This window comes from Oncorhynchus mykiss, chromosome 30 (genome assembly GCF_057628025.1).
Source record: "Oncorhynchus mykiss isolate SJ-2025 chromosome 30, ASM5762802v1, whole genome shotgun sequence".
Taxonomy (NCBI): domain Eukaryota; kingdom Metazoa; phylum Chordata; class Actinopteri; order Salmoniformes; family Salmonidae; genus Oncorhynchus; species Oncorhynchus mykiss.
Window position 1 is genome coordinate 28413777 of NC_143051.1, and position 16450 is coordinate 28430226.

The window sequence follows — 16450 nt, forward strand, 5'->3', positions numbered from 1 at the left end:
TGTGTTGCTGCCTTGCTATGTTGTTGTCTTAGGTCTCTCTTTATGTAGTGTTGTCTCTCTTGTTGTGATGTGTGTTTTGTCCTATATTTATATGTTATTTATTTTTAAACCCAGCCCCCGTCCCCGCAGGAGGTCTTTTGCCTTTGGTAGGCCGTCAATGTAAATAAGAATGTCACGACTTCTGCCGAAGTCGATGCCTCTCCTTGTTTGGGTGGTGCTGGTGGTCGACGTCACCGGTCTTCTAGCCATCATTGATCCATTTTTCATTTTCCATTGGTTTTGTCTTGTCTTCCTACACACCTGGTTCCAATCCCATTCATTACCTGTTGTGTATTTAACACTCTGTTTCCCCTCATGTCCTCGTCAGAGATTGTTTGTTGTTCATTTATCGTGTTTGTATTGGTGCGTGACGGGTCCTCGTACCCACTTTGTTTTGATTATTGTCATGGTTTTGGAGCTATGTTTTTAAGTTATTAAACTACTCCATTTTACCAAGTTTGATTCTCCTGTGCCTGACTTCCCTGCCATCTATGCACACGTTTATGACAAAGAATTTGTTCTTAACTGACTTGCCTAGTTAAATAAAGGTTACACACACACCACACTGACCAAAAAGTTATTTTGTTGGCATTTACATAAGTCCCCATTACCAGTAAAACATCATTAAAACCTATTTCTTTCACTTACTTGCTGTGTTGTTTCATTGTTCATTTGTTCAGTCGTTTCATTCTCAACCAGGATTTCTATGGAACGCCGTTTGGGTCTTTGCATGTCAAATAACTCTATTTGACGTGTCAGATAAGCTCCTGACCAATCAGGACCTGAATATGACTGCACGTTCATACATTTTTTACGTAATTATCACTTGTATTTCATTAGTCACAACGATTCATCGATACGTATGCTATGATGCTGGTAAAGTTGTCTCGCGCATCTACAGTGCTGGTCATAAAAAAAAGCTAGCTAGCTCATGGATGCAAACAATGGACTTCCCCAAAAACATAGCAAAATGACAATCTGTTTCAGTAATTATTTTTTATTTAACCTTTAGTTAACTAGGCAAGACAGTTAAGAGCAAATTCTTATTTACAACGACGGCCTGGACGACGCTGTGCCAATTGTGCGCCGCCCTATGGGACTCCCAATCACGGCCGGATGTGATGCAGCCTGGATTCGAACCAGGGACTGTAGTGACGGCTCTTGCACTGAGATACAGTGCCTTAGACCGCTGCTTCCATGTGTGTGTTAACTATTTACCTGTACTAGAATGCTTAAAAGCCCGCAAACATTTTAAATATCGGGTATCGGTATCAGGGTTTTTTGGGCAAGGAAAATATCGGATACCGGTATCGGACAGAAAATGTAATATCGGTGCATCACTACAAACAATAGGCAGATAAATTTCACTATCAATGTCTCTAAAAAGTGACTGCTGGGTGAATTCATTATTGTACATTTATTTAGAAATTCAATGAAATATCAATGTAAATCCATGATGGAGTTTATCAATGCAACAGACCTTTTGCCAAATGTAATGTCTGCATAAGGTGTTACATGCATTGTGTGGCGTATGTTTAGTATGTATTCTTGTTATCGTGCACTGACAGTGTCATCTGAAATGCTGCGACAGGAATGAATGAAGTCATTTTGAAGTTAAATGACGGATATCTTCCTGGAATACAGACCTGCACTTGCAGTGAAAGCTGGCGCCGGGCGTATTCAGCGTTCTGGTTCTGCCGCGTGTAGTCGTCACTGTAGCTGTGCGAGTGGACAATACTGGGCTGCACCAGACTGCTCTGTGGCCGCAGGGCCGACAGATCCTCGCTGCGCGAGAAGCCGCTGTGGCCGAACGCCCGCACGTAGCCCTGTTGGTGGTGGGCATTGTCAAGCTCTGGGGCCAGCAAGAGCGGAGGGGGAGGCGGCTGGGCTTGAGGACGACTGTGAGGCTGGCCCCGAGGGCCGTCGGCAGCCAGATGGAAGAGGGGGTTCTGGAAGGAGAGGGGAAAGTGCATGGCGGCCGCCGCATGCTGCTGCTGCTGGGAGAGAGAGTCGGTGGGACCCCCCATTTGGTGGAGGGGTCCCCCCATCTGGCTCAGCCTCAAACCAGAGCCCCCCGAGCCACCGGCGGACATGTGGCCTCCCATGCGAAGCGGGCCTCCCAGGTTCCCGAAACTGTGACCCAGGCCTGCTATGGAGGCCTGGGAGGAGTTGAGCATATCACCCACCGAATGGAGGTTGGAGATGCTGTTCATGCGTGAGTCCTGCAGGTCCATCATGGACACGCTTTTGTTCACACTGAGGACCTAAGAGAGAGAACATAACCTGTCAACTGGAATAACCTATTATCCCTTATGACCCACAAATGTTCACTATTTAGTGATTGGGATAATTCATAACTAAATTGTGAGGTATATTAGGAGTTGTAATATACTGTATGTGTCCAACTCAAAGTTATTGGTAGTCAATTCATTGATGGCTGCTAGTGTCAAATCAATGCATCGGAGTTTACCTTTGGGTCTGGCTCAGTGATGTCAGAACTGCTGGTGCAGTACGCAGGGCTGGACCGAGCCAAGGGGGGACGGGTCACGTAGAAAACGTCCTTTGAACCGCGGGGGTCTCGTTCCGCAAAGCTTCCCATGCTGACATGAGACGAGAGGACCCCACCCCCAGATAATGCCGAGGTTGGGGAGGGGAGACGGGAGATGTCTATTGAGCTGGGGGAGGATATTCACCATTATCTATCATTATTACCATTGTCAGGGGCTGTATTTGAAAGCTATAGTGTATATTTTAGACTCACACCTCACTCCTCTTTGCATCAACAATGTTTTTTTACAAAGACTCAAATGACAACAATGAAATTGTACAATCATAGCTGTTGGATTATGATAAGTGTGAAACAGTACTAAATGAACGAAGCATCAATTGAAATGGTATCAATTGATGGTATCAATCAATGGTATCAATTCAAGTATCAATTGAAATGGCCATTGAACCTCAAGAAATCTTACACAGATTGTGCCTATAAGCTCGGAGCAGTTACCTGTTGAGATCCCGCATCATGAGGCTCTGGAAATCGGATGATACCATGCGATTGAAGGAGGGCCGTGTGATGAGCCTGTCCTGCTGTCTGTCTGGCTGGTGGCTGGCCTGCCGGTGGAGCTGGGGGTTCCTCAAGGCTACACTGATGTCATTCAGCAGACGTGGCAAGGGGCCAAGCTTCAGAATAGCATCCTGGGAGACAAAGTACAATGAAAAGATTGGACAGTTTATCCCCAATTGTGTCCTTTCTCACGAAGTGTGCACTCATTCACTTCCATTCGTGGATTTAAAAGAAAAATACTGTTATAAGAAATGTGGTGTAACCTCTATCTGGCTGTTCATTTCCGGTCTTGGAGGGCCAAAACACCTGGTTTTTATTCTTTCCTTCTAATTGGGGACTGATTCAGACTTGGGACACCAGGTAGGTGTAATTAACTACCAGCCCTCCATAAACCTGATCTAGCCCATGCCTCCACCAATTTCAATGCTTATAAATGAGTGGGGAGGAGTGCATAAATGCACATCTCTGGAGAAAGAACAGAGAATTGGGATACAGGGGTCATGGAGAGACTGGCTACATCTCAATAGTCTGGAGCAGCTTCTTTTCCTCTCATTCATCTACACTGAGGTAAAGGAACTGAGCATGCAAAATCAGATGTCAACCATATTGATATCACCTGTTTTGTGTTCTCAGACAATTAATAGTGATTTCCCCTTCTCCTCATTCACACCCCTTTCAGTTTCACTTAAATTATATTTACCAGTGCTCCACATCATTTGCATTCTCTCTCTAAAATGGATTCTACCATTTTAAAGTGAACAGAGAGGAGGGAGCCAAAATATAAATGGAATTCAGCCAAGTGAACAGCAGTAGTGGAGAGAGTGAAAATACAAATGGATTTCAGCCAAGAGGTGGTGAGAGAAGAGGCGTAAAAGGGGTGGCGGAGGGAAACCAGTAGCAGGAGGTATATCAGCAGAAGAAAAGCGTTTTATATCTGTATTACAGCCACTTGATATTTATTTGTATACTTCAAAGATGCAAAAACAGCAGAAAATAGCTAAAACATTTTTTTTTATGTTAAAAGGCCTGCCTTATGCCTTGCTGCTGCCATGCTCCTCCTCATGCTGCCAGTGTAGTGGGCAGCATTGACAACAGCAGGAGTGTAATCAGTTGTGGCTCAAGCTGTGACATTTTTGGGGACCAGGTGTAGCATTGCTGTTACCTTGATCAGCTGGAGAAGGGAAAATATTCAGCAACTCTTGGAGGACAATGAAGTTTGTCCTAAAAAACGTTTTGTAATTACCAAAACCAATGCATTTAGGATGCAATATCCCAAGGAAGGGTACAGTATATGCCAAAACATGTTGTTTTAAAAAATAAATACGTATTTTCAAATCAACTTCCTTTTTCCTAATGTTCCTTTTGCTCTTTGGTTCATGTGCGTTTTTTGAAAAGTGATGGAGCGACAGTATTTTCTTTATGTAATGGCATGGGTGATGACTAGAGATGCAACGGTACACACACAGTAGGTTATCGAACCATTCGGTATGCCCCCTACGGTTCAATACTCACATGTGAACCGCGGAATTACGGTATGCCTGTCATTTTCCTATAATTTCCTAAATGTATTTATTGCACTGCAGACTACACCCACGTTGTACATTCAGATCCACAGAACCAGACGCCCAGGTTGTGGCTGTTAGGGGGCTCCTGAGGGCTAACAAACTTTACTCCACTGCAATGCCTCAAAATGTTCAAAATGTAGCGACCACAGCCCCTTCCCCCTTAAACAACTAAAGGACGATTTTCAATGACACCTCAGTAGGAAACCTGCCTAAAGGGGCCTCATCAAGATAGGGGAAACTGAAAACAAATATTCGCTCAGCTCCAACGTGACAATGGCGAGCGCTAGCGCGACAGAGAAGCAAATTTGAAGAGGCACCGACGTCTTTCAAATCCGCTGTGTGGAAACATTTTGGATTCAGCGTTCAATACGATGAAGAGGGTAAGAAGACCATAAACAAAGTACAGTCTGCAAGCATTGCTTTGCCACTGTCGGCTACTCGAGTGGAAACACATCTAACATGATGTGTCATTTATGTCGCCATCACCCAGCCGTATCCCTTGCAGGTGGAGCTGGAGCAAGGAGAGTCCACTCGTTAGCGAAAACACAATAATCTCTCGCTGCTGCCTTCCAACAACAATTTGCGACAAATTCATAAAAACAAACAAATAACGAAAGCAGTGGGAGTATTCATAGCCAAAGATTTGAGCCATATTAGGTTGGTTACTGACTCGGGATTTCGTCACCTCGTGAACAAAATTGAACCGCGTTACAATGTCCCCTCCGGCACACATTTCAGCATCAAAGTAATTCCCAAACTCTATGAAACATCACAGAGAGAAATTGAAAACGAATTGACACAGACACCCTATCTAGCTCTCTACACTGATAGTTGGACCTCCAGAGCAACTCAAAGATACCTCACTGTGACGGTTCACTATGTACTGGATTGGGAGAAGAAGAGCTACAGGTTGTCAAAGTTAAGAAGCACTTTTCATTTTAATGCGTTTCTCCCCTTGATTTCATACAGTAGAGACAGAAACCAGGCCTGGATTGAAAGTTTTATTTTTGTCTATAGGCAAAATAAAGAGTTCATTGTATTTTTTTCTTAAATATAAAGATACCTTAAACGCACCACTACCGTTGCATCCCTAGTGATGACTAACCTTGCCTGAGACCTGAAAACTATGACCAGGCTTCAGATTAGCGGGTGTGCAAAAGACCAGGGTTCGAACCTAGACGGTCACATTCCAAATAATCTCGTTCCCAGACACTTACACCCAAATGCACGAAGAGTCTGGTCGACCAATGTGTTAAACTTGGCCTTCGTTATCAAATTATAAAGAAAGAACGGGAGAAATGTAGGCCTCAACTTAATCAACCAGCCAATCATCTACCACAACACCTTCCCCCTACATGTCTTGTGCGCACCGCAAGTTCTTGCCCGGGTCCTGCCTCCATTTTGAACCACACTTCACAGTCGTGTGATTCACTCAAATTAAATGATGACAAATACTATACTTATTAAGGTCAATCTCATTAAGGCCAACTTTGAATCAACTTTGAATCGTTGATGTCCCAGGCTTATATGCATTGTGCACAATAGCCTGGGGACAAGGTTACATTCCACATTACCTTGCTCAGTTGGGCCATGACTTCCCACAGCAAGCTGTGGAGCACTGACAGCTCCCTGCCCAGGTCGATGTAGCCCTCGAAGCCACCGGCGTTGCTCCCCGTGTCCATGTTGGAGATCTCGTACAGGAATTGCTGCATGGAGCCCCACTCCATCTCCAAAAACTCATTCATGAAACACATGTGATCCTCTTTGCCACTAAACCTGAGGGGAGAAAAGACAGCAGTGTGGAGGGAGCATATAGAGAGAGTAGGGGGAAGGAAGAGAGACACGGGGACAGAGAGAAAGAAGTCCCCACAGACAGTGAAAGATTGAGGGAGAAAGGGACAAGATACAGTGCCTTCGGAAAGTATTCAGACCCCTTTGTTTTTTCCACATTTTGTTAGGCTACAGCCTTATTCTAAAATGGATTAAATAGTTGTTTTTCTTCATCACTCTACACACAATACCCCATAATGACAAAGCAAAAATGGGTTTTTAGAAATGTTTGCTAATTTATGAAGAAAACCCCCCTGGAAGTATCACATTTACATAAGTATTCAGACCCTTACACAGTACTTTGTTGGAGCACCTTTGGCATCAATTACAGCCTCGATTACGGCATCGATTACAGCCTCAAGACTCCTATGTTGTCTTGGATGCATGCTTAGGGTTGCTGTCCTGTTGGAAGGCCCAGTCTGAGGTCCTGAGTGTTCTGGAGCAGGTTTTCATCAAGGATGTCTCTGTACTTTGCTCCGTTCATCTTTGCCTCGATTCTGAGTAGTCCACTAGTCCCTACCTCTGAAAAACATCCCCACAACATGATGCTGCGACCACCATGCTTCCCGTGACAGCAGACGTGACACTTGGCATACAGGCCAAAGGGTTCAAACTTGGTTTCATCAGACCAGAGAATCTTGTTTCTCATTGTGTCTGAGAGTCTTTAGGGGGCTTTTGGCAAACTCCATGTGGGCTGAGGAGTGGCTTCCGTCTAGCCACTCTACCATAAATGCCTGAGTGGTGGAGTGCTGCAGAGATGGTTGTCCTTCTGGAAGGTTCTCCCATCTCCACAGAGTAACTGAAGAGCTCTATCAGAGTGACCATCGGGTTCTTGGTCACCTGCCTGACAAGGTCCTTCTTCCCCGAATTGCAATTTGGCCGGGCAACCAGCTATAGGAAGAGTCTTTGTGTTTCCAAACTTCTTCCATTTAAGAATGATGTGTGTACTTGGAGATCTTCAATGCTGCAGAAATATTTTGGTTCCTTCCCCAGACCTGTACCTCGACACAATCCTGTCTCTGAGCTCTATTGACAATTCCTTCGACCTCATGGCTTGGCTTTTGCTCTGACATGCACTGTTAACTGTGGGACCTTATATAGACCAGGTGTGTGCCTTTCCAAATCATGTCCAATCAATTTAATATACCACAGGTTGTAGAAACATCTCAAGGATGATCAACGGAAACAGGATGCACCTGACCTCAATTATGTGTCTCATAGCTAAGGGTCTGAATACTTATGTAAATAAGGTATGTCTGTTTTTTACTTTCAATACATTTGCAATTTTTTTCTTTTCTTTTTTGCTTTGTCATTATGGGGTATTGTGTGTAGATTTGCTGCCTTTTTAAAATATATTTTAGAATATGGCTGTAACGTAACAAAATATGGAAAAAGTCAAGGGGTCTGAATACTTTCCGAAGGCACTGTATATAGTATCGAGTACAGAGAAATAGAGATAAGGGGGTATGGAGGGATAACAAGAGAGGGGAGAGAGACAGTGTGAAAATGCAAAGAATGAAAGAGCAGGTGAGGAGATGGAAGGATACAGTACAAAACACAGGTGATGGTGAGGGGGAGAATTGATTTATTCATACTTTAACCTTGTCTACAATGTGACAAGAACATCACAAAAACAAATCATTTCTGTGCAGACAGACTTCTCCACCCTCTGAACATTTGTGCGATTAAAACCTGTTTCTGTCACTTTTGTGCACAATCATCTTGTTTGTGGACAATCATGTTGGATGAATTCTTCATTCCCCATCCCCAAAGGAAAAAAATATTTGGTAAAACTTTACTTCATGCTGACTGATATAATGTGTTATGATGCAGTTATAATGCATAGTAAGATTTAAGCAAGGCATAAGCATGTATGACCCCATTGTAATGTTGTGGAAATGAATGTATTGGTTCCTGGAAGAGTAACTGGTCGAGGACATAGATAATGACTTATCAAGGCTTGATTGGTAGTGGACATACTGAATAAATTGTGGAAAGGCAGATTATTTTGTACAGTACAGGTGAGGGGTGGCTAAATGTGAGTGAAGGCTAAAATAAAGGTTATGTTACTGGTAAATGTTAACGGCTTAATATATTTTTTTCTTAAATATAAAGATACCTTAAACGCATCACTACCGTTGCATCCCTAGTGATGACTAACCTTGCCTGAGACCTGAAAACTATGACCAGGCTTCATATTAGCGGGTGTGCTAATGTGAGGGAAGGCTAAAATAAACACAATGAATAAAATAGAGGGAAGGCTGCATGGGAGGGAAGGTAGTGACTGACTTGGAGAAGCTGGCCAGGTTCTGCACCACCTTGGCGATGAGGGTAAGAGTGCGGGATGTCCGCTCTCCGGGGTACTCCTGGGTGAGGTTAAAGAGAGAGGGCGACATGATGGCGGGACACAGGAAGCGTAGAAAGAGGGAGGAGCTGATGAGGCGGTCTGCGATGTCCTCCCTTCCCCGTTCGGCACACCTGACCCTCCAAGAGGCAAAGACATCCTTCAGCTCCCGTGGAAACACACTAGAATGAAAGGGTAGGACAGAATTGTACTTTATTTTCCATTGCAAATGTTTTTTTTTGGGGGGGGACAAACACCCCACCACACTTGAAAGGATGCTATGTCACTGACACATTTGTACAATGACATAGTTCATGTGGAAGAAGTTCTGACCAATGAGAGTTGACAATCTTGCAGAGTGCCAGCTCGCAGCACATGCGAAGGTTGGCTTGGTGGTCGGCGAGGACAGACGGTGGAGTGCGCATGGGATCCACTTCACAATTCTCCTCTGACTCGTATAATGCTCGAATGAATTCCCCTGTCAACGAAACAACGGTTCATTAATCCCCATCAGTATCTTCTTCTTCATCATAGTCTTCTGATCAACATCATTGTCACTCATCATTTCAAATACTTTAGCTGTGCTTGAGTGTGCTTGCCTGTTCAAAAGTCTTAAAAGTGCAAACCCCACTCACTTGGCACTCGAGTCAAGGTCAAGCAAACACTCAAAGTATTTGATCGATTTCAAATAATATTTGAAACCATTTCTGGATTTGATCATTTCAGGTAATTTTCCACAGGTATTGGTATACAATGAAATAATCTTTACCTATGGCATCCTTGAGGTACCGGTGCCCTATCAATTTGAGGTACTCCTCTATGGCTTTAGTAGCAAGGGTGTTCTCTCGAAAGATCAGATGCTCTCTGTCCATGAATCTATCCACCTCGCACATCGCCATGTCTGAAAGGAAGTCCTGAAAAAAGAACATGCTCCTCAAACAAACAACACAAACACATTTGACAGCAGACACATTTACAAAACATTTAGAAAGGGGTTTCTCTCCAACAGGAGTGCTTGGCCACACCTGCTGTAGTGCCTTCCTTCCTACCTTGGCCTTGCCTGTGCTCTGGAGAATGTGCACCAGCGCGAACGCCACCTCCTCTTTGCTTTTGACACTGAGCAGAGGCTCCAGCACGGCACACAGCGTACGGTAGTTATTGGTGATGTACTCAGCGAACTCCTTGTACAGCTCCATGGGCAGGATACTCATGGTCTGGTAACGGGACTTGAGGCGGATTGAGGCATTGATGACCTTGCCACCGCCTACACCGCCACCCTTAGCCAAAGCACTGGGCTGGATCACTGGGTACCACTGCTCCACAAACTGCCTGCCTGTGATGCTCGATATGGGGATAGTGACCAGGCCGAGGTACGTGCTCTTCTCCTAGGTTAGAGAACAGAATGGAGAATAGAATAGAAAGGAATATTTGAGTAACTCTGCAAACACAAAGATAGACAAAGAGAAATACAACCACCATAGAGAGAAACGCACACACCTTGCGTCTCTTTTTGTCTGTCTCCTTGTAAAGGTGCAGGCGTAGGCTGCGAACGGCAGGCAAGTTGTTGAACTCAAAGTGCTCGCCCCAGAAGACAGTGTCCGTGCGGGGCTTGCTAGTGGTGCGAGCGTACAGCATGTCATCCAGACACAGCTCACAATAGTATCGCTTCTTAGGCGGAAGGTCCCTGGCCTCAATGATCCACAGCTTAAGCACATTGTCCACCCTTCGACTGTTGTCCTAAAATGGCAGCATTGGAGACAGAGCGAGAGAGGTGAAGACTGCTGAAACTAATGGAGATGATCTTACAATTTTTATGCCAAAAAGGCATTTTGAGTGTGGACTGCAAGCAGGGTCCTCTCTATTTGCTTACCTTGTTTGGCTTGATAGCTCTCTGTAGATTCTCAATCCATTTGTCTCTCTCAGCGGCCGAGCGGCAGGCAAAGCATTTCGTCCCTGAATTGGTGGTCACCTGCAGTCAAACAGACCCATAGAAGTGAATTCATCAATTATATTGCTTGTTAGTGTGTGACAGTTGATCAATTGTTATGACCTTGACCCATCAACTGGGAAGACACAGCTGTAATAACTGTTTCCGATGTAATATTAGGAGAGATACTATCCTCTATTCTTCTGGCAGCAGTGCACACACCTCAAAGCAGTACTCCTGGCCCAATATGCTGGAGTGGACAGGTTTGATGACAGCATCTTCATCCAGCGTGAGGTCCAGTGCCTCCGCTGCACTGCTAGGGGAGAGCAGGGACTCGTGAGAGTGGGACTCCTTGAAGCTCTGCATTAGACGGGTCCTAAAAAGAGATAGAGAGAGAAGGTGTGTTTAGGGTAACAGTGCTTTGAAACAAGCACTACTAAATATTTGCCACAAGAAGTAACCACTGTTACAATATATTGTACATATTGGAAAACACCAGGCAAAAAAAAAAACAGAAAAGAAAGGGAGTATAAAATAAAACATTACAGAGTATAGAATAAGGACCACAAGTGTACGTCACACATGCAAACTTTTGGGAAAGTGTTAGCTACCTCTCCTGATCAGCACTACGGAAACGGGGTAGAATCATGTGGCGGAAGCTGCTGGTTCGATCCAGTTTGGGCTGGCTCTTTGCCCTCTTGATGGAGCCCTTCAACTTTCGACTGAGGAAGCTCTATTAGGGACAGCAGACGAGACACAGGTAGGGATGTCCATTCCATAAATAATGGAGTCATTAAACCCTTCTTCAAAATAGATGCTATCTGCAAAATCAGTGCTAGCACCTGTCCATGTTATTGTTGGTGGTGATGATGGTTATTATTTTTTTTATTTCAACTTTATTTAACCAGGTAGGCTAGTTGAGAACAAGTTCTCATTTGCAACTGCGACCTGGCCAAGATAAAGCGTAGCAATTCGACACATACAACAACACAGAGTTACACATGGAATAAAGTTACGGTACTGATGGCCACTGGAGGAGGCTATTGGGCTACAGATAAAGCAACAATGTCCATTCAATAATGTTGTTTCAGTGGGCTATGCTGATTCAGTCACTAAGATGGATGGTGTAAGCCTTTTTGAAGACTCGAAAACTCAATTGGTAGGAGTACTGTTCTAAGGTTGAACTGGTGTACTTTTCATTTGGAATCTGTAAATTAGTACCATTACTGTTAGCAAAGGTGTAAAGTACTTAAGTAAAAATACTTTCAAGTACTACTTAAGTCGTTTTTTGAGGTATCTGTACTTTACTTTACAACTTGTATTTTTGACAACTTTTACTTCACTACATTCCTAAAAAAAATAATCAACTTTTTACTCCATACATTTTCTCTGAAACCCAAAAGTACTTCTTACATGTTGAATGTTCAGCAGGACTGGAAAATTGTCAAGAGACCATCCCTGGTCGTCCTTACTGCCTCTGATCTGGCAGACTCACGGAACACAAATGCTTTGTTTGTAAATTATGTCTGAGTGTTGGAGTGTGTCCCTGGTTCTCAGTCAATTTTTTTAAAACAAGAAAATGCTGCCATCTGGATTGCTTAATATAAGGAATTTGATTTCATTTCTACTTTTACTTTTGATACTTAAGTATATTTTAGCAATTAGATGTACTTTTGATACATAAGAATACTTCAAACCAAATACTTTCAGACTTTTACTTTTACTTGAGTCATTTTCCATTAAGGTATCTTTACTTTAACTCAAGTATGACAATTGGGTACTTGTTCCACCACTGACTGTTAGCCTATTACCTATTACTATTATTGATTCTACTCTGTACAAAAGAGAACAGGGAGATGAGGGAGAATAATGCTAGAGAGCAGGAAGTGAAGCTAATATGGATGGGTAGAACTTTACTGTAAGGCCTGGATTAAGTGGAAATGACAGGTAATGTAGCATGTTCCAGTACTTACTTGTTGTCTGAAGGGTTGTGGGGGGGCAGTGGGAGGGGTTTCCATGCTTGGCTGTCTCGCAGTGGCAATGCTCTTCCTGCGAGCTCGAGTGTGCTCTGTGAGAGAGAGAAGGAACCCAAGAACCTTAAGTCCAGTCTGAAACTGTAAACTTAATATCTACTCTGACCATGGGAAAAATTGCAAGAATAGTCTAAACCAAAAAAATACAAACACAAACAAAACTTTTTGTTCTGAGAAGTTGAAAATACTGTAGCATGATTTTCACTACCATTTTATATCTCCAGGTGAGCCAGTGCATGGTAGTGCCCGTTTCTTTTGCTCATCAGTTGGGTGCATGTTTTGTCTGGGCCATGTTCAGCAGGCAAATGTTGTGGAATGTTGCAGATTTAACAGTCAAGAATTGAGCTGATGTTGCTACTAATTCTAAATGTCAGAGAGGCATGTTTGTTCTATGTACTATCTGAACATTTTCTGTGCTTATTTCGCACACATCACGCCTGTGGCCTGGCCCTCTCCTTCATTCCCTAGTCGTGCCAACGGTTTGAAGGGATGCGGTCAAGAGAAACAATGAAGAAATCACAAGTACAGTCAGCTACACAATGAAGAAATGCTAGCCATATGTCCACATCATATATGTCTACATGCAGAAGCAGATACGAAAGTAGGCCACCAGCAAAATTACGTGAAAATGGAAAATAACCACCAACTGGAGGGCAGACTATATGAAAGTACTCCTTGGCGTATGGGCAGATGAGAATTATCCCCTGCGTCAACACTTTTGTGCCCCCCTCTCCATCGAGCCAAGCGACTGAGGGAGCTTCAGTTGGCTAGCCAACTGGGGGGATACCTATATAATCATATGATCAATTATATATGAATAGCACTCCCTCTACTCGACTTCTATACAACCTATAACATAAGGTCATCGACTTTGTTGTTTAAAGCATTGGTAAATTAAATATCTCAAACCACCCCAACAAGATGGTTGCCAGACTGTAAACAAACAGGCTATTTTCTACCAATTCAATTCCTATGGTTACACCCACACCCTCTTTATTTCCCCTTAATATCGGACAGTCAATATCTGACATTTTCCTCAGTTTCCCAGTAGAGCAATGGCAACCTTCTGAATACTTAAGGCACTATAAATACTCACTCTCCTTCTCATCTGTTCTTCTCTCCCACGCACTCTTTTACATAATTCCAGTGGTGTACTCCCCTCTCGTCTTTTTCTCTCTGTCATCCTCCCCTCTCCTCTGTACCCTCTCCTTTCTCTTCTTTTTCTTTTCATCCTGCTGCCTAACAAATGTCCCCTGCTAGTCATTTCTCTAAGAAGGGCTACGCATTTTAATGTGAGTTGATACATAGCAATCAATTAAGTAATAATAACAGACCCTAAAAGCAATCCCTTATTTAGGTTGTATACATACATAGATACATGCACGAACACACACACACACACACCAATACGCAACTGTAATTTTCATCTAAAAAAGCCTATGCTGTATTGGAAACATTGTGCAATATGAGGTAGAGGTAGATTATCACAAAAATATTATTGTCTCTGCTGGAATTTGAATCTGGATTGGCTATCCCCGGCCTCAGATCAATTTAAGATGGATGCATTGATTTTAATCTGACTTAATTGATATCAAAACCCACACAGTTAAATGTGAAAAACATTATTTGATTTAATTCTTACTAATAACCCCCATAAATACTTGTCTAGTGGAGTATTCTCATATGATCTCAGTGATTATTGTCCCATAGTATGCATTAGAGATACGAACTAGCAAAATCCTGTTTTCTGCTCAAGATGACATGTTCTACTCTGATTTATCCACTGTCTCCTGTATACCTGACCCTAAGTTGGCTCTAGAAAATGTCTCCTCGATATTTATTCCTCTGGCAGACAAACACGCACCGTTTAAACAATTCAGAGTCAAAGATAGATCAGATTTCTTCTGAGTGATCAGAGCTCATTCAGATGAGCTATCAGGCTTGGGCCAAAGCATGGAAAACTGACTGTGTAGTAGACTGGCAATCTTTCAGACGTTTAATAGATGTATTATCTCGATTAAGAAAGCTAAATCAAGCTACTGTTTAAGCTCCAACTCTGACTCTGCTGGTGATCCTTCAAAATTTTGGAAAACAGCAATGAAATGCACTGAAGCGTATAAATTCCTCTTCTTCACTGCCTAAGCAAGTTCTGTCTGACTTTGGCATCATAACTGAGAAGAATGGGATAAGTGATTATTTTAATTGTCATTCTATCTCGGCAGGCTTTTTATTTGAGAGAAAAGGTGGTGTAGTTGACCCTGGTCAGTAAATCAACTGCTCTTCCCTCTGCCAGCCTCTAGCTGACTCGACAGTTAACCTGTCAACTTCTAGTTAATCTTTGTTTTCATTTCAACAATTAACTATTTGTGATGTGCTACATGCCTTGCTTTAGATTGAGGGGGAAAAAATCCACTACAGCTGATGAGCTTGATCAATTTTGATGCAGCTCTCTGTCCCCCTGGCTGCGAAACCATTAACCCATATTGTTTACCTGACAATTATTGGTACTATCCCAAGGTTTGGAAGGTGGCCCATGTACTCCCACTTCACAAAGTTGGTGACCCTTGTCACCCTTGACCCTTGTGATTGTGATCTTTCTCATCTTTGAAATGTATTCTAAATGTACATCAGTCAGGTTTAATACCAGGTCAGATCAACATCAAAGCACTATCTCCAGTGCATAGTTGTAAATTATGTGCTTAACTGTATGGATAAAAGGCATCATTGTGCTGCCCTCTTCATTGACCTGTCAAAGGCTTTCGATACTGTTGATCACTCACTGCTAATTCCGAGGCTTTCATCAATTGGCCTAGACCAGGCTGCATGCAACTGGTTTAAAAATTACTTGACAGATAGAACTCAATGTATTGGGAAAGTATTCAGACCCTTTTACTTTTTTCATATTTTGTTACGTTATAGCCTTATTCTAAAATGTATTACATCATTTTTTCCCTCATCAATCTACACACAATACCCCATAATGACAAAGCAAAACGTTTTTTAAAGACATTTTTGCTAATGTCTCATTTAAAAAAAAACTTAAATATCACATTTAGTATGCAGACCCTTTACTCAGCACTTTGTTGAAGCACCTTTAACAAGTCTTATTGGGTATGAAGCACACCTGTATTTGGGGAGTTTCTCCCATTCTTCTCTACAGATCCTCTCAAGCTCTGTCAGGTAGGATGGGGAGCGTCGCTGCACAGCTATTTTCAGGTCTCTCCAGAGATGTTTGATCGGGTTCAAGTCAGGGCTCTGGCTGGGTCACTCAAGGACATTCAGAGACTTGTCCCGAAGCCACTCATGCGTTGTCTTGGCTGTGTGCTTAGGGTAGTTGTCCTGTTGGAAGTTGAACCTTCACCCGAGTCTGAGGTCCTGAGTGCTCTGGGAGCAGGTTTTCATCAAGGATCTCTCTGTACTTTGCTCTGTTCATCTTTGCCTTGATTCTGAATAGTCCACTAGTCCCTGCCGCTGAAAAACATCCCCACAGCATGCTGCCACCACCATGCTTCACCGTAGGGATGGTGCCAGGTTTCCTCCAGATGTGACGCTTCTCATGGTCTGTCCTTTAGGTGCCATTTGGCAAACACCAATGGCAAACACCAAGAAAGCTGTCATGTGCATGTTAATGTGGAATGGCTTCCGTCT

General features: G+C 43.1%; 1 protein-coding gene across 4 annotated transcripts in view; it reads right to left on the minus strand.

The window, feature by feature from the left end:
- LOC110488218 (ras/Rap GTPase-activating protein SynGAP) overlaps positions 1-16450 on the minus strand; it is a 115491-nt gene that overhangs the window by 20902 nt on the left and 78139 nt on the right. For all 4 annotated transcript variants that reach the window (XM_021560338.3, XM_090227950.1, XM_090227947.1 and 1 more), the window contains 13 exons: positions 12743-12837; positions 11381-11502; positions 10992-11145; positions 10713-10811; positions 10340-10579; positions 9892-10227; positions 9612-9756; positions 9176-9320; positions 8788-9024; positions 6243-6444; positions 3044-3234; positions 2510-2714; positions 1686-2303 (listed from right to left, as the gene is read on the minus strand). In XM_021560338.3, the coding sequence (XP_021416013.2) occupies positions 1686-2303; positions 2510-2714; positions 3044-3234; positions 6243-6444; positions 8788-9024; positions 9176-9320; positions 9612-9756; positions 9892-10227; positions 10340-10579; positions 10713-10811; positions 10992-11145; positions 11381-11502; positions 12743-12837 (2789 nt within the window). The remainder of the gene's footprint in view (positions 1-1685; positions 2304-2509; positions 2715-3043; positions 3235-6242; positions 6445-8787; positions 9025-9175; positions 9321-9611; positions 9757-9891; positions 10228-10339; positions 10580-10712; positions 10812-10991; positions 11146-11380; positions 11503-12742; positions 12838-16450) is intronic.